The sequence below is a fragment of the Artemia sp. Qi Xiang Cuo genome, chromosome 7 (assembly GCF_049724085.1).
Source record: "Artemia sp. Qi Xiang Cuo chromosome 7, ASM4972408v1, whole genome shotgun sequence".
In the NCBI taxonomy this organism is placed as follows: Eukaryota; Metazoa; Arthropoda; class Branchiopoda; order Anostraca; family Artemiidae; genus Artemia; species Artemia sp. Qi Xiang Cuo.
The window spans coordinates 71,514,671-71,533,929 of NC_142800.1; the positions used below are offsets into that span (position 1 = coordinate 71,514,671).

General features: G+C 34.7%; 1 protein-coding gene across 2 annotated transcripts in view; it reads left to right on the plus strand.

Annotated features, from left to right (window-relative positions):
- The window catches only part of LOC148950654 (DDB1- and CUL4-associated factor 8-like), a 105,150-nt gene extending 89,006 nt beyond the window's left edge, over nucleotides 1–16,144 (plus strand). For both annotated transcript variants that reach the window (XM_089092541.1, XM_089092542.1), the window contains exons 9-11: nucleotides 6,738–6,868; nucleotides 8,960–9,199; nucleotides 15,931–16,144. In XM_089092541.1, coding sequence (XP_088948667.1) covers nucleotides 6,738–6,868; nucleotides 8,960–9,199; nucleotides 15,931–16,038 — 479 coding nt within the window. In that variant the 3' untranslated portion in view covers nucleotides 16,039–16,144. The remainder of the gene's footprint in view (nucleotides 1–6,737; nucleotides 6,869–8,959; nucleotides 9,200–15,930) is intronic.
- The last annotated feature ends 3,115 nt before the right edge of the window (nucleotides 16,145–19,259 follow it).

Below are 19,259 nucleotides of genomic sequence, written 5' to 3' on the forward strand. Positions count from 1 at the left end.
ATCCTGAGAAATTTAATGTACAAGCTTTTTTCGTTTTACTTTTTCCCTTCAAATATTTTTAGCACAAAATCAGTAACCTAGTCCCGGAAAAGATGTGTGGTCACGATGGAAATTATCCCGTGAAATTTGACGTACAAGCTCTTTTCGTTTTACTTTTCCCCTTCAAATATTTTTAGCACAAAATCAGTTGCCTATTCTAGGAAAAGATGTGTGGTGACGATGGAAATTATCCCGAGAAATTTAACGTACCAGCTCTTTTCGTTTTACTTTTTCCCTTCAAATATTTTTAGCACAAAATCAGTTGCCTAGTCTAGAGAAAGATGTGTGGTCACGATGGAAATTATCCCGTGAAATTTAACGTACAAGCTCTTTTTGTTTTACTTTTTCCCTTCAAATAGTTTTAGCACAAAATCAGTTTCCTAGTCCAAGATGTTTGGTAACGATGGAAATTATCCTGCGAAATTTAATGTACAAGCTTTTTTAGTTTTACTTTTTCCCTTCAAATATTTTTAGCACAAAATCAGTAACCTAGTCCCGGAAAAGATGTGTGGTCACGATGGAAATTATCCCGTGAAATTTGACGTACAAGCTCTTTTCGTTTTACTTTTCCCCTTCAAATATTTTTAGCAAAAAATCAGTTGCCTAGTCTAGGAAAAGATGTGTGGTCACGATGGAAATTATCCTGCGAAATTTAGCGTACAAGCTCTTTTCGTTTTACTTTTTCCCTTCAAATATTTTTAGCACAAAATCAGTAACCTAGTCCCGGAAAAGATGTGTGGTCACGATGGAAATTATCCCGTGAAATTTAACGTACAAGCTCTTTTCATTTTACTTTTCCCCTTCAAATAGTTTTAGCACAAAATCAGTTTACTAGTCCAAGATGTTTGGTAACGATGGAAATTATCCTGCGAAATTTAATGTACAAGCTTTTTTCGTTTTACTTTTTCCCTTCAAATATTTTTAGCACAAAATCAGTAACCTAGTCCCGGAAAAGATGTGTGGTCACGATGGAAATTATCCCGTGAAATTTAACGTACAAGCTCTTTTTGTTTTACTTTTTCCCTTCAAATAGTTTTAGCAAAAAATCAGTTTCCTAGTCCAAGATGTTTGGTAACGATGGAAATTATCCTGCGAAATTTAATGTACAAGCTTTTTTCGTTTTACTTTTTCCCTTCAAATATTTTTAGCACAAAATCAGTAACCTAGTCCCGGAAAAGATGTGTGGTCACGATGGAAATTATCCCGTGAAATTTAACGTACAAGCTCTTTTCGTTTTACTTTTCCCCTTCAAATATTTTTAGCAAAAAATCAGTTGCCTAGTCTAGGAAAAGATGTGTGGTCACGATGGAAATTATCCCGTGAAATTTGACGTACAAGCTCTTTTCGTTTTACTTTTCCCCTTCAAATATTTTTAGCACAAAATCAGTTACCTAGTCCAGGAAAAGATGTGTGGTCACAATGGAAATTATCTCGCGAAATTTAACGTACAAGCTCTTTTCGTTTTAATTTTACCCTTCAAATATTTTTAGCACAAAATCAGTTACCTAGTCCCGGAAAAGATGTGTGGTCACGATGGAAATTATCCCGTGAAATTTAACGTACAAGCTCTTTTCGTTTTACTTTTCCTCTTCAAATATTTTTAGCACAAAATCAGTTACCTAGTCCAGGAAAAGATGTGTGGTCACAATGGAAATTATCTCGCGAAATTTAACGTACAAGCTCTTTTCGTTTTAATTTCACCCTTCAAATATTTTTAGCACAAAATCAGTTACCTAGTCCCAGAAAAGATGTGTGGTCACGATGGAAATTATCCCGCGAAATTTAACGTACAAGCTCTTTTCGTTTTACTTTTTCCCTTCAAATAGTTTTAGCACAAAATCAGTTGCCTAGTCTAGGAAAAAATGTGTGGTTACAATGGAAATTATCTCGCGAAATTTAACATAAAAGCTCTTTTCGTTTTAATTTTACCCTTCAAATATTTTTAGCACAAAATCAGTTGCCTAGTCTAGGAAAAGATGTGTGGTCACGATGGAAATTATCCCGTGAAATTTAACGTAACGTCTTTTCGTTTTAATTTTACCCTTCAAATATTTTTAGCATAAAATCAGTTACCTAGTCCAGGAAAAGATGCGTGGTCACGATGGAAATTATCCCGCGAAATTTAACGTACAAGCTCTTTTGGTTTTACTTTTTCCTTTCAAATATTTTTAGCACAGAATCAGTAACCTAGTCCCGGAAAAGATGTTTGGTCACGATGGAAATTATCCCGTGAAATTTAACGTACAAGCACTTTTCGTTTTACTTTTCCCCTTCAAATATTTTTAGCACAAAATCAGTTACCTTGTCCAGGAAAAGATGTGTGGTCACGATGGAAATTATCCTGCGAAATTTAACGTACAAGCTCTTTTCTTTTTACTTTTTCCCTTCAAATATTTTTAGCACAAAATCAGTTGCCTAGTCTAGGAAAAGATGTGTGGTCACGATGGAAATGATCCCGCGAAATTTAACGTACAAGCTCTTTTCGTTTTACTTTTCCCCTTCTAATATTTTTAGCACAAAATCAGTTGCCTAGTCTAGGAAAAGATGTATGGTCACGATGGAAATAATCCCGCGAAATTTAACGTACAAGCTCTTTTCGTTTTACTTTTTCCCTTCAAATAGTTTTAGCACAAAATCAGTTGCCTAGTCTAGGAAAAAATGTTTGGTTACAGTGGAAATTATCTCGCGAAATTTAACGTACAAACTCTTTTCCTTTTGTATTTTAAACCATTCGGGCCTTCATTACAGCGAAGCTGCAATTTCTTCTTGTTCTCTGTTTCCTATTAAATAAAAAAAACATTTTTTTTTAACTGAAAGTAAGGAGCGACATTAAAACTTAAAACGAACAGAATTTTTCCCGTATAAGAAAGGGGCTTTCCCCTCCTCAACGCCTCGCTCTTTACGCTAAAGTTTCACTCTCTGACAACTCTATTTTTTAATACAATAAAAAAAAGGAGGGCGTTGAGGAGGGGAAATCCCCTTTCATATACGGAATAATTTCTGTTCGTTTTATGTTGTAATGTCGCTCCTTACTTTCAGTTTAAAAAGCTTGTTTTTTTATTTAATTTTTGAACGTTTTTGAATTAATGCAGGGTTTGATTTTGGCTTACTCCATGAAAGCTTCCTTCATGTAAAGATCCCCCCTGAAAACGTCTGTATATTTCCCAATAGCCAATGCTATATGTTAATTTGAAAAAAAACTACGTTTTCTAAAGAGTTAAAGAGGCTGAGTTACAAGGTCGAACTTTAAAACGTACAGGGATTAGGAGGCACAGTTGTGAAGCTGCCGCCCCCCAAACCCCCGCTTTCGCAGCCTTTAAATAAAAAAAAAGTTTTTAAAACTGAAAGTAAGGAGCGACATTAAATCTTAGAACGAACAGAAATTATTCCGTATATGAAAGGGGCTGTGCCCTCCTCAACGCCTCGCTCTTTACGCTAAAGTTTTTATTGTTTAAAAAAAAGAGTTGTGAGAAAGTCAAACTTTAGCGTAAAAAGCGAGGCGTTGAGGAGGGCACAGCCCCTTTCATATACGGAATAATTTCTGTTCGTTCTAAGATTTAATGTCGCTCCTTACTTTCATTTTAAAAAACTTTTTTTTTTATTTAAAGGCTGCGAAAGGGGGGGTTTGGGGGGCGGCAGCCCCCTAACTGTGCCTCCTAATCCCTGTACGTTTTAAGGTTCGACCTTGTAACTCAGCCTCTTCAACTCTTTAGAGAACGTAGTTTTTTTCAAATAATTTCTGCACGTTTTTGTACAGTTTATTACTTATAATTGCTTGACTAACTGTTTGCTGATCGTGTCGGGAGTTATTTAAAAAAGAAACTGAGTTTCTTTTTTAAACTGTAAATTCAGCATATAAAAAATTTTCTCTGACGGTGAATCGAACCCAGGTTTTCCGCCTGACAGTCAGGAGTCTTGACCGCTGGACTAACGACACATAATTATAACAGTTTTTTAGTAAAGTGAATTTATTTTTTTAAAGCATGCAAATCCCCGTAAAACCTGATATTTGGTTTATCGAAAACAGAGAAGGAGTGATCAGATTGAGCTGAAATTTCGAGGATAGGCTCCCAGGTCCCAGAAAAAGTTATTTTCTAAATTTAAGCCCGATCAAACAACATTAAAGGGGGGTTGTGGGGGGAAAAAATAACATGGGCTATTATAGGAAAATGAGGTTTTTCGTAAATGTAAATTCGGGGGATAATTTTTTCGGTCTGAAAATATCAAAAGGCCCTAACAGGTCGAATTCTGCTTCGAATGAGTCCTCATTCACCCGGATCAGTTGCCAACTGTGGCCTGTAAGCGTGGATAACAAAAAAAAAGAGAAATGAATTTTAAGTGGCTATATTTGGTTTTTGAAAACAGGGAAGAAGTGATCGGATTGAGCTGAAATTTCGAGGACAAGCTCCCGGGCCCTAGGAAAACTTAACCTCTAAATTTCAACCCAATCGGACAACGTCAAAGGGGGGCTGTGGTGGGAGGGTCGAAACTTCCGGCCCAGTTTACCCCATGAAGACAAAGTCGGAGGAGGATGAAATTTTGCACGTTTCTTAGTTTGAGCTTGGGCTACAAAATGCGATCACCGCCGTCTCTTTGCGGCCTCTAGGACCTGAAATCGATTAACATTGTGGTGGGTCGCCTCTGTATAGAGGCACAAGTGTGCCTCCTTGATAAAGTCTGAGGGGGTGAAATTTTGCACGTTTCTTAGTTTGAGCGTGGGCTACAAAATGCGATTACCGCTGTCTCTCTGCAACCACTAGGACCGGAAATTGCTTGCGGGCTCTTATCGGAAAACGAGCCCGTGTTTTCGCGGGCTAGCCGGCTTATAGCGGGTTCTTATAGGAAAACGAGGTTTTTCGTAAATGTAAATTGGGGGGATAATTTTTTCGGTCTGAAAGTATAAACCGGTCCTATGAGGTCAATGTCGACTTCAACTAAGTCCTCATTCATCCGGATCAGTTGCCAACTGTGGCCAGTAGGCGGTGATAAGAAAAAAAAAAGAAATGATGACTTTTAAGTGGCTCGATTTGTTTTTTTTTAAACAGGGAAGGAGTGATTGGTTTGAGCTAGGATAAGCTCCCGGGCCCTAGGAAAGCTTAACCTCTAAATTTCAGCCCAATCGGACAACGTTAAAGGGGGGCTGTGGTGGGAGGGTTGAAACTTCCGGCCCAGTTTACTCCATGAAGATAAAGTCGGAGGAGGATGAAATTTTGCAAGTTTCTTAGTTTGAGCTTGGGCTACAAAATGCAATTACCGCCGTCTCTCTGCGACCTCTAGGACCTGAAATCGCTTAACATTGTGGTGGGTCGCCTCTTTATAGAGGCACAAGTGTGCCTCCTTGATAATGGGTAAAGTTCATAACTTTCAGCCCTCCCCCCGTGGACTTTGGGGGATGAAGTCATCCTAAAAGACATAGTTATTATATTTTCGACCATACTGATAAAATGGATGTCTCAAAGTTTTGATCGGATGATTCTGGGAAAAAAATGAGCGTGGGAGGAGGCCTAGTTGCCCTCCATTTTTTGTCACTTAAAAAGGGCACTCGAACTTTTAATTTCCGTTCCAATGCGTCCTCCCACGATATTCTAGGACCACTTGTTCGATAAAATCACCCTTGGGAAAAAAAAAACAAAAAAGCAAAAAACAAAGAAACACGCATCCGTGGTCTTTCTTCTGGCAAAATATGCAAAATTCTACATTTTGCAGATAGGAGCTTGAAACCTCTACAGTAGGGTTCTCTGATGCGCTGAATCTGATGGTGTGATTTTCATTAAGGTTCTATACCTTTTAGGGGGTATTTCCTCCTTTTTTCGAAAATCAGCCAAATTTTCTCAGGTGCGTAACTTTTGGTGGGTAGGACTAAACTTGACGAAACTTATATATTTGAAATCAGCATCAAAATTTGATTCTTTTGATGTATCTGTTGGTTTCAAAATCCCGTTTTTTAGAGTTTCGGTTACTATTGAGCCGGGTTACTTACAGTTTGGTACCACGAACTATTCGTTTATTTTACTATTATTTCATTTAGTATGTGTATGTATTCTACTATGCTTTATTATTATGTTACTAATTTTATTTATTTGTTATATTATTTATTATTATACATAGTTAATTAATTACTTGATTTTATTATAATAATTAAATAAGTAATGAGTTAGGTAGCTATTATTTCTTTAATTAATATTAATTTTATTATTGCGTAATTAATTGAATTATTATATTTGTATTATTACATCATTATTTCGTTTACTTTTTTGTTTCTTGTTCTCAATTATTTTTTTTTATTTTTTTATTTAGTTTTATTTACAATAATGTGTTTGTTTAATTTAGTGAAGGTGTCAATTTTTTGGGCATAATAGCGAATACGTTATTTCTGGGCCAATTTCTTCTTGTTCTCAGTTTCATATTATTATTCTATTATTTCATTATTTTGTATATTTACAATTTGTAATTTATTATTATTTATTATTGTATCATTTTTATTTATGTTTTATATTATTATTTTATCGTTATACATAAGTAATTAATTACTTAACTTTATTATAATAGTTAATTAAGTAATGAGCTAATTAACTATTATTTACTTAGTTAATTAATAGTAATTTTATTATTACGTAACTGATTAAATTATTGTATTCAAATTATTACATAATTATTTCATTTAGTTTTATTTACATGAATGTGTTTATCTAATTTAGTGAAAGGTGTAAATTTTTTTGGACCGAATAGTGAATACGTCATTTCTGGGTCAGATTGTGGTCATGTTTTCTTTTGGGACAAAGAAACGGAGGCGATTGTAAACATTCTTCCTGGGGACGCCAACGGTGTGGTAAGCTTACTTTTTTAGTTTTCTCCTTTTTTTTCCCTTTTTTTGGAACGTATTAGGAGTGGAAATCCAACCTAGATAATTGAGCAGATGAAGATGTGTAAGTTAAGATACAATAAAAAAGGTTTTAAAAGAATAAGAAAGAGAGTTAAAAGAGTAAGACAAACAATAAGAGAGAGAGAGAGTTAGTAAAAGTTAAAACATCGATTGTCATAGAACTCCAAATTGAAATCAGGGGAAAAGTAAGTAGTCTTTTTGTGGACGTCACATGATTCTATAATAATTACGATTGAAATGGTTTTATTGACCAAATCTTAGAAAACCACTGTTTTTAGGAACGAATCCAACTAAGAAGAGTTGGATTCGTTCAAATTTGATAATTTTTGATACTCAAATATTAGGAGTGGAAATCCAACCTAGATGCCTGAGCAGATGAAGATGTGTAAGTTTATTGACCAAATTGGTCGAGCTCGTCTACTCTCTAGGTATCTTTGCTGGTATCTCTAGGTATCTTTGCTGGTATCTCTTGGTATCTTTGCTGGTTTTTGGTTGTTTTTCCTTAATAGTTGGCGACCATGCAAGGATAGAGCCTCAATTAAATATACGTTTGTCTCGGTATCAATATACATTCTATTACATACTACTAGTCTCCTTTCAGCATGTGTAAATACAGGTGAGCCCACTGCTTGCCATCCTTATTAGCAACCTTTTGTCTATTGATTAATTAGTAGGCCTAATCCTTTCGCCAGCTGGAGCCATATGACAATTATTTTTTTCCCTTTATAAGGTGGGTTGTTCAATTTTGAGTGAGCTTTTAAAAAGTACTTCGTTGGTTATTAAGATAGTCAGCTGTAATAGATATTTTTGATTTAGTTATTTACTTTCAGTTTATTTATTACTTAATATTTATAAAAGTATTTATTAATATAAATTTTTTTAAATAATATAAGTTTTGAAATGTTGGTCATTCAGACAAAATTTGGAAACTAGAAATAACTCATATGCTACTTTCAGTATTATCAGTATTATATGGCCGTCTAAGAAGGATAACTGCTTCTTTTTTCTTCTATTTTTAGGTTTTACTGTTTGAGTACCAAGTGCATCAAATAAAAATTTGACGCATTTGGTACTCAAATCTTGACTCTTCTTAGTTGAATTCGTCCTAAAAACAGTGGTTTTCTAAGATTTCCTTTCAGATTTCCTTTGGCTACTTCAAAAATGTGACGTTTTTAGGGCTGCATCATATTTTGTCAGTGTTGCCACGTTGAATCGTGAAAACAAATAAGACAAACTAATCATTTAAGTTTGACTATTCTGCTCGTCTGCAATAATTCAAAAATTAAAAGTCTGTTTGTTTTCAAAGAAAACTACTCATTCTTTAGTTTTTTGTTGCCATATGTTTATAGCTTATTTTTTGCTGATTTTTCATTCAGGTTTTTTTTGCACTTGATTCTAGCAAAAACTGCAAATGAAGGCATTTTAATTAAAGATTCAATTTCCTATTTTTCTTAGTTTTTGGTTTGTGTAAGTTTCCAATGAATAAATTCAAACAATCGTTGCAGCTGCCGGTCCACTTTTCGGATTATTTTCGCTATGACTGGTTTTTTAAACGTATTGATTGGATTTACGTATCCTTATTCGTAAATGTCTCTAGTTCTTTTTTTCTAATTTAACAAGAGAGAGTATATAAAGTTAAAACAATTCTTTCATTTAATTAAACAATATTTAAATATTTACACTAAACCAATATAAGTCTTTATCAGAATAGTGAAGAGGTGACTGTCCCCCTCATTTACAGTGTAATCTCTGTTAGTGTTTAGCTATAATGTTGCTCTTACTTTATTTGAAAAAAACTTTGTTTTTTATTTGATTTACTTTAAAGATCGTGATTGAATTTTCTGGACCATTCTTCACTCCATTTTTTGAAGTTAAAAAACAAACCTTTTAATTGAATTTATTTAAATACAATAATAAAATTTATTGGTATCGATGTCATAGGTACAACTTCAATATTTTCCAATTTGTTGTTAGTGGGTAATTAATTTTTTATTTGTTGTTCATGTGTGTTTCTATGGTTACTATTCGGGATTCTAGGTGAACGTCCTTGAGCCTCATCCTTCATTTCCAATTTTGGCCACTAGCGGGTTAGATGATGACATTAAGGTGTGGGCACCGATTGGACAGGAAAATGACAAAACGGTACTGATTAAAGAAGTTATAGGCAGCAATTTTGACGAAAGAGAAAATGATGGGTCTAGAGCAGCTGATTCAATTGATGGAGAACTTCTTTGGATGTTGTGGAGACACCTGAATAGAACTGAAAGAAGGAGGAGGGTCAGTTTATTCTTCTTTATTATCAGTTTATTATTCAGTTTATTATCAGTATATTATCAGTTTATTATTCAGTTTATTGTCAGTTTATGATCAGTTTATTATTCAGTTTATTATCAGTTTATTATTCAGTTTATTATCAGTTTATTATCAGCTTATTATCAGCTTATTATAAGTTTATTATTCAGTTTATTGTCAGTTTATTATTCAGATGCTCTGAATTATGTAATTCATTGGCTCCCAACCGATTTTAGGCAATACCCCGACTAGGCGTTTCTGTAATCCTGATGCTCCCTTATAATATTTCAATTATTTATTTGAATTTTTTCGTGTATTCATCTGAAGGAGGCTTAAAAGGCAATTAACTCGGTATCTTTTTTGGGTTGTCCTCTGGGCATATTTTATACAAATGAACAATATTGCCTGAATACAACACCTTTTATATAATGCATATTGTCATTGCAATGCTATCATGCATCTTTTTTTCTCTTTAAATGCATTTGAATGTTGTGTCTCATTCATATGAAAAATGTTTTTTTATTTTTCAAAATTTAGGCTCTAAAATATAGTCAGCCGAAGAATGAACGTCCTGCCCATGATCACCCAAATTTTGTCATGTCCCGCCGGTAGGTCCTGTGCCTCACGTTGGGAATCACGGATTTAATTCCTGGCATAAAGTACACAAAATCTGATAATAGTTCGGCTGGGATAATTTCAAGTGCCGTATGTGCCATTTATTGAATTTTCAGGAGAACCAAAAAAGGGAAAAAAGTTTGTCGGCTGGTGTTGCTCTGAAGGATGAGACTAATTAAGATGGAGGGAACATATTCTAAACCAACTTGTTATTCTCTTTTCATTGGTATAAATTAAACTCAACTAGGAGCCAATTCAAAATTATTCCATTTTATGTCGCTTCTCCTTTTTCGTTGACGAAAAAGGAGACAAATGGCAAGATTAAGATCAAAATCTTTTATTGACAAAAACACATGACATAAATTTCTAAACTGGTTGACGGAGAGCAGGGCTCGATATGTCGGCCACAAACAAATATAAGAAAATGCCGAAATAACAAATACAGGATATAAAAAAAAGAAAAAAAAAACATACAAGGTTGCAGATAACAGAGGAGGCCACACCAGCGCGAGAACACCACAACACAATTAATACTAATATCAATTATTCATCAATCCCAACATCCAGACAAAGAACCTTTTTTGAAATATGTTTTTTCAAAGAAGATCTGCTCTTGAAACTTGGGAACATTTCTACTGAATTAAGTTCATTTACAATATGAGGAATGTGGAATCTGACTGAGAATGTAGCCTAGCTCTTTCTGATTTAATTGGAGTAAGGCGATACTTCTTGGAGCGGACGGGGTGGGCAAGAGAAATGGGAATCTCAATTATACCCAAATTATGGAAATAATTTGTTGAAGATTGAATATCATAATATCGTAATTGCTGTATCCAGGTCTTTCAGTTGTTTAAGATTAAGTATATTGAGAAAGACATATAAAGTTTGAGCTTTCTTATGAATTGGAATAACTCGTGCAGATTTCCAAACTTCTGGAAAGATCCCTGATGATATAGATGCATTTAAAATATGAAGCAATGGAACATGGATTACAGAAGCAATTTCTTTCAGAATATTTTTGGAGATCCCATCTAGACCTAGGGAATTGCCACTTTTTAAATTCGTAATTACTTTCTGAAATTCGCCGAAAGTAACAGGGACCAGGAACATACTAGAATTTTCAGATGGCTGGAGGTAATCTTTATATGAATAAAACGGATTTCCGGGGAATTCAGTTTAACAGTAGTATTAATATGAGAAAAATAATCTGCAACAATATCCTTCCCCTTCAATTCAACACCATTTTCATTTATGATCGCTTCAGGGTGTGGTGTCTTAGTATTATTTCCAATTTTTTCCTTGATTAAATTCTATATAGTTTGAGGTGAATCAGATTTTTTAAATGAATTTTTGTAATAAAATTGCTCCCTAGTTCGTACAATTTCTAACTGAGAATTTTTATAATTTTTGAATCGTTCTAAATTGTGGGCTGAGGGCTACTTCATTTTTGTCTTATACAGCCGAGTTTTTTCGTTTTTATATTTTAAAAGTTATAAAAACAAACAATGTTTTTTTGGCAAGGTTCTTTTCCAATATGTAGTTTTAAATGGGGAGTGAAGGTGCAGTTTTTCATTTAAGATTCGATAAAGTATATCTAAGGAATTATTTGGGTCATTCTCATTAGTAACTTAACTCCAATCTACATTGCTAAGATGAAACTTCCGTTCATTCAAATTTACTTGTGAGAAATTTTTCCTCTTCATAGTATTTTCTTTATTGACTATTTTTTGCGCTATGAAATCTGACATTAAAATACAATGATCAGATGTATCATCCATAACCACGAATGTAGCTTCACATGGATAAGGTGCAAAAATGTTATCAATCAGAGAAAAAGAAGAATTTGTTGTTCGTGTCGGAATAGAACATACTGGGTTCATACCATGAGAAAGGTTACACTCTAAAAATTGAAGGACATGTCGGTCAATTCCTTGCTGGCTTGATGGGAGACATCCCATCAAGTCAGTATTGAAGTCCCCAAGGATGAAAAATGGCATTCGAAGATCTGATATTGCACTTAACGTATTTTCAAATTTATCAATAAAGTCTGCCATGCTAGATGAGGGAGGGCGATAAATTACAGCAATTTAAAAAATTTCATTATTTGGTAAAAAACATTCAACAATACAGCTTTCAAAAATCATTTCAGTTTTCAGATATAGAAATTCTTCTTTCATCCGTGCCGGAATATAATTTTTAACTAGTTTTTCTAAACCACCTTGCTTTTTTCGATTTCTGCTTACATGAAAAAATGGGAAATCGCTAATATTATTTTTATTTCCCGAACTTTGATCTAAAAATGTTTTGCAAACTCCAAGAATATCCGTACCCGATTCAAATAAAAAAATTTCAATTGCACCTTGCCCGCTCCTCCATCCACGACAGTTTCAAAAATATATTCTCCTCATATTTGAGTTTTTATGAACTACTTCATGAGAAAACAAATATTTATTAGGGGGAACTAAAAAAGAGTTAAAAAATTTATTATTATCATCGGCTAGGGGCGTTTGGAATACATTACTAAGAACGCCAGATTTTCTTTCAAATTCTTCCAGCCTATATGCAGGGCTCACATTAACTTGACTAAACATTATTGTGCATCGACCTCACGCAAAGGAGCATCCCCCCCTCAAGCCTCTCCCATAAAAAACTAAAAGCACTAAAACTCACACTAAATGGGTTTATTCTCGTGGACGATATCATGTCATTCAGCTACAAGCCCCTGTACCGTTAAATCACACAGTTTATATAATTATCCAGTATGATCTTTCCCTATCTCACCCATTATAAAAACCCGGACCGAGGTGCGAGTGCTCCAGAGAACGTTTTTGCAGATATAAACATAAGCGGCATTAGATCTTTTCACGGGTGGACAAAGAATAATCACCTACGGAACAAGTACTGACAAAACCACTTGCCCGGCTCAACCAATAAGTGGACAATAAGTGCAGAAATAAGTGGGAGGAACTTTTTGTTCGCACCGAGAATGAAGAGCCAGAAATCATCTGGGTAAACTTACTGGTATATTATATAAACTGTGGTTAAATCACACCATATCGGAAAAAAAAAATCAAAATATCACAAAGAAAATATTTACTTATCAGCTAAGTTATGTTAATTGACCACACAAAGAAAAAGTCATTTTGGTTTTACTTGGAACCAATCCATCTTTTTCTTCTCTCCATCTTGGTCAATATAGCATAGGATTGGTGGGACTACTGGAGGAATCCAAGCCTGAAATCCCATCTGTTTCAGTTCACTTTTCTTCTTCAGGAGGGATGAACAAATATCTCGGACAGACTTGCTCATACCGTTGGATAAATGCAATTTATAGAATACCGGACAATTATCATCGCAGGCTTTTTCCCTAAAAACTTGATAGCGAAGTAGTGTGTTTGCTTGCAAAATCTGAAACTTACCCTTAAAGTTGTGAAGTTGGATTTTAGTGAATTTTTCATTTAATTTAGTGACCTGGAATTCGCATTGAATATGTAATTTCCGCAATAATTCACCAATTTTTTCCATGCCCTCTTCTTTCGTCGAACTTTAGGTTCCGGGCTATGACGTTGCTTAGTCGGTCAGCATTTTCTAAGATCAGTACCTTATTTTTTAAGGGTCTTAGGCTGGGGTTATCATAGGACTGGTTCGGTGATAGCCGGAGGTCCTCAACCTCCTTCTGTAGATTAGCGATTGCGTCATCGTGAACTTTTTTGTAACTTTCCAAATTTTGGGTCCTTGATGACAGATTACTTATCTCACCTCTGATTTCTAACATTTCACTTCTCAGTTCTTGTATTTCTGCTTGAATTTTGTCACAGTGGATATTTGTTGAATATTTGTTGCGAGGCTTTGAATTGATTCGTGTATCGTTGCACTATCAGTGGATTCACGAGTGGATTCTAGATCCATATGTCTTTTCTTAGTTTTCCCCATTTAAATTGTTAGAACAAATTAGCAAAAACCAGCCGAGAACACAATCACACTAATAGCAATTAGTTTATAACGTCACAACAGGTGCGTAATTTAATTATATTTAAGTTGTTATATCCATTATCAATTGGTTGTTAATCCATTATCAATTATGTCCATTTAAGCTGCAAGACCAAATTAGCACCATCCAAGGAGACAATCGCATTAATAACATCTAGTTTATTACGTCACAACAGGTGTATAATTCACTTATATTTTAACGGGCTCGCATGAAAACGATGTTATTCGGCTGAGAGCATTGAATGAACTGGCAGGCCCCCTTGTTATAGCTCCATAAGATAATCCTCTTATATAACTTAAGGCTTAAGGCTTGTAACTTAATTTAACTTAAGGCTTGTAACTTAATGTAACTTAAAGCCTATATTTCCTTTTATCTTCGTAACGGTACAAGATAGAACAATTTTGACTAGACAATTCGGTTTCTCGTGCTTAGTTTAGCCATAACACATACATAACTCATTTTCGACAAAAATGACATATGTCGCACTTTTAATTATCACAGACGAGTTTGTCTTTGAGAGGAAAAACAAATAACAACTAATTCCATCTAGCCCTACCAATAAAAAAAATTCTATTGCTGATTATGAAAACCTAGGGGTTGTTCCATCCTTCTACTATTTCTGGCGTAAGTTACGACAATTTGCAATAGTCGTTCTAACCTTTGAACTTTGCAAACATTTAGATTCACTTTTCTGGCTGTTTTTGTTTTAATGTACTTGTTATATTCAACTATAGCTTACCGTGGTCTCTGAGGAGGGTAAATGATAGTAGCTGCTGGTGTATTCATAAGAACTGAAATTAACTGAGATACTACGCTCTGAGACCCCACTAACTGTGTGATCTCACTCAGACTGGTCACGTGACTGCTCCTAGCCTATACGCTTGAAAGGCTCTCCAAAACCAGATACTTCTCAAATTTTTTTTATTTAGGGAAACTTTCATATTTGTATTTTACGCTAATGAGATTTTAAGCAGTAAAGTTGAAAAAAATTTGTTTTCAATTGAAAACAGAATTAAAATCAAAACACATTGAAATTGGAAGACAGATTTGTTTTCCATTGAGATTATAAAGTTTATCCTCTCGTCCAAACTATAGAAAAAATTGCATTTTAAGGTGTAAGATTGAAAAGAGAATCCTGTTATGCTCTGGCTTTTTTCACTAGGCTACTGATAATTAACAGATTTGATTTTCCCTCCCCAAATTTACTAAAATTTTTGACGTTTCAAAACCTTAAAGCGAAAATAGAATTGCATTTTCACTAGCATTACACATTCGACTCTTCCCATCAAACTTTAGCAAAATATGTTGACATTTTAAGTAGTAAAAATAAAAGAGATTGGTGTTTGATACTTGTGTTTAGAATTACACGTTTAACCCTCCTTTTCTAAACTAACCCAATATACTGACATTTTGAGAGGTAAAAAGGAAAAGAGGTCCCCTCCTCTTCCTCATTTTTGTTCAGGACTTCACAAGTAGCCCCCTACTCCAAATTTTAGACGGATAAATTGACATCTTAAGCGTTAGCTTGCTATTTTTTCTATGATTATTATTTTAAACAAGGAATTAAATAAAAAAATAAAGGGAATTATGTCTCCTACACTTGTTTCATACAGAATATAAAATCCGATTTTTTTTTACTGTAAGATTTTAGTTTTTGCTTAATAATACATAATCGCCTACAAGTAATATTCTTACAAATTCCCTATAATATCGTCTGGCGTCGTAAAACTATGTCATATAAGAAACGATTCAGAAACGATATTGAAGTTTCAAACTTGAATCGAGTTCATCCATGCAAACGAATTAAAACTAAGCATGTAATAAATTATAATTAATGATGGTTGGATTCTGGAACTTATTTTGAGATCTATGCTAATGCCCCTGCTATTATTCCATATGCAAAAGTTAGAATTACTTACCTTTTATATCTTTATCTTATATCCCGAATCCTCTTGATTTCTTACATAGATTTTAATTGTTAGTTTTATTTTCTCAAAATTGTTCGCTTTTATTCGATTTTTGTTTGGTTGTATAGATGGTGCTGACGCAGTATTGATATTTGTGTTTATAGTAAAGTAATACATTAATAACCTTTTTTACGTGTATATAGGTTAACGATAGTGCGACTGTAGACAACGGTGAGGAGTCTGATGGTAGCGAAGAAAACAATCGAGATGAAGACACTGCTCGACGCCGCATGGAATGCAGAATGGCTTAATTGGATGAAAGTGCCTCATTTCTTTTCCTTTTTGTATTATAATTATTTATGTTGATTATCGTTTAACGGAAAGATATTTTCTGCAATATTAAAATAATTGATCTTTTCTGGTTTGTTAATTATATATAAGGCCTGTTTTTTTTAGGGATCAAGAAATGGTTTATTGAAAAAATCCTGGTTCTATGAAGCTATATCCAGTGCTAGCATTATAACTCACCACAGCAACAAAATGCCTGGGGCCATGTTCTTCCAGCCCAATCTATTCAAAGCTTAATTTTTTTACCCGCTCCCATGAAGTACGAGCTTCTAATTTCTTTTAAAACTTTTTTATGACGTGATCCCACTCCCAGGAAATATGTACTTCTAATTTCTTTTAAAACCTTTTTTATGACCTCTTTCCACTCCCTACTCCTACGAACTATATGCTTCTAATTTCTTTATGACGTCATCCCACTCCCCACGAAGTATACTTCTTATTTCTTTTAAAACCTTTTTTATGACCTCTTCCCACTCTCTACTCCCACGAAGTATGTACTTCTAATTTCTTTATGACGTCATCCCACTCCCCACGAAGTATGTACTTCTAATTACTTTTAAATCCTTCTTGATGACCTCTTCCCGCTCCCTACTTCCACGAAGTATGTACTTCTAATTTTTTTAAAACCTTTTTAATGACCTCTTCCCACTCCCTACTCCCACGAACTATATTCTGCTAATTTCTTTATGACGTCATCCCACTCCCCACGAAGTATGTACTTCTAATTTGTTTTAAATCCTTCTTGATGACCTCTTCCCACTCCCTACTTCCACGAAGTATGTACTTTTAATTTCTTCTAAATCCTTCTTTATGACCTCTCCCCACTCCTTGCTCCCACTAAGTATACTTCTAATTTCTTTTATATCCTTCTTAATGACCTCTTCCCACTTTCTACTCGCACGAAGTATGTACTTCTAGTTTCTTTTAAATCCTTCTTTATGACCTCTTCCCACTCCCTACTTCGCAAAAGTATGTACTTTTAATTTCTTTTAAATTTTTCTTTATGACCTCTTCCCACTCCTTACTCCCACGAAGTATGTACTTCTAATTTCTTTTAAATCCTTCTTTATGACCTCTTCCCACTCCCAACTTCCATGAAGTATGTACTTTTAATTTCCTTTAAATCATTCTTTATGACTTCTTCCCACTCCTTACTCCAACGAAGTATACTTCTAATTTATTTTATATCCTGCTTTATGACCTCTTCCCACTCCCTACTCCCACGAAGTATGTACTTACAATTTGTTTTAAATCCTTCTTTATGACCTCTTCCCACTCCCTACTCCCACGAAGTATGTGCTTTTAATTTCTTTTAAATCCTTCTTTATGACCTCTTCCAACTCCCTACTCCAACGAAGTATGGGATTTTGATTTCTTTTAAATCCTTCTTTATGACATATTCCCACTCCCTACTCCCACGAAGTATGTACGTCTAATTTCTTTTAAATCCTTCTTTATGACCTCTTCCCACTCCCTACTTCCACGAAGTATGTACTTTTAATTTCTTTTAAATCTTTCTTAATGACCTCTTCCCACTCCCTACTTCCACGAAGTATGTACTTTTAATTTCTTTTAAATTCTTCTTTATGACCTCTTCCCACTCCTTTCTCCCACGAAGTATACATGGCCTCTTCCCACTCCCTACTCCCACGAAGTATGTACTTCTAATTTATTTTATATTAGACCGCTTTCCACTCCCTACTCCCACGAAGTTTGTACTTCTAATTTCTTTTAAATCCTTCTTTATGACCTCTTCCCACTCCCTACTCCCACGAAGTATGTGCTTTTAATTTCTTTTAATTCCTTCTTTATGACCTCTTTCCACTCCCTACTTCCACGAAGTATGTGCTTGTTATTTCTTTTAAATCCTTCTGAATGACCTCCTCCCACTCCCTACTCCCACGAAGTATGTACTTCTGATTTCTTTTAAATCCTTCTTTATGGCCTCTTCCCACTCCCTACTCCCACGAAGTATGTATTTCTAATTTCTTTTAAATCCTTCATTATGACCTCTTCCTACCCCTTACTCCCACGAAGTATACATGGCCTCTTCCCACTCCCTACTCCCATGAAGTATTTACTTCTAATTTCTTTTAAATCCTTCTTTATGACCTCTTCCCACTCCCTGCTCCCACGAAGTATGTGCTTTTAAATTCTTTTAATTCCTTCTTTATGACCTCTTTCCACTCCCTACTTCCACGAAGTATGTGATTCTTATTTCTTTTAAATCCTTCTTTATGGCATCTTCCCACTCCCTACTCCCACGAAGTATGTACTTCTAATTTCTTTTAAATCCTTCATTATGACCTCTTCCCACTCCTTACTCCCACGTAGTATACATGGCCTCTTCCCACTCCCTACTCCCACGAAATATATACTTCTAATTTCTTTAAAATTCTTCTTTATGACCTCTTCCAACTCCCTACTCCCACGAAGTATGTACTTCTAATGTCTTTTAAATCCTTCTTAATGACCTCCTCCCACTCCTTACTCCAACGAAGTATGTACTTCTAATTTCTTGTAAATCCTTCTTTATGACCTCTTCCCACTCCCTACTTCCACGAAGTATGTACTTTTAATTTCTTTTAAATACTTCTTTATGACCTCTTCCCACTCTACTCCCACGAAGTATACTTTTAATTTCTTTTATATCCTTCTTAATAATCTCTTCCCACTCCCTACTCCCACGAACTATGTACTTTTAATTTCTTTTAAATCCTTCTTTATGACCGCTTCCCACTCCTTACTTCAACGAAGTATACATGGCCTCTTCCCACTCCCTACTCCCACGAAGTATACATCTAATTTCTATTAAATCCTTCTTTATGACCTCTTCCCACTCCTTACTTCCAAGAAGTATACATGGCCTCTTCCCCACTCCCACTTTTTTATGACCTCTTCCCACTCCCGCGAAGTATACTTCTAATTTCTTTTATATCCTTCTTTATGACTTCTTCCCTACTCCCATGAAGTATGTACTTCTAATTTTTTTTTTATCCTTCTTTATGACCTCTTCACACTCCTTACTTGCATGAAGTATGTACTTGTAATTTCTTTTAAATCCTTCTTTATGACCTCTTCCCACTCCCTACTCCCATGAAGTATGTACTTCTAATTTCTTTTATATTAGACCTCTTTCCACTCCCTACTCCCACGAAGTTTGTACTTCTAATTTCTTTTAAAT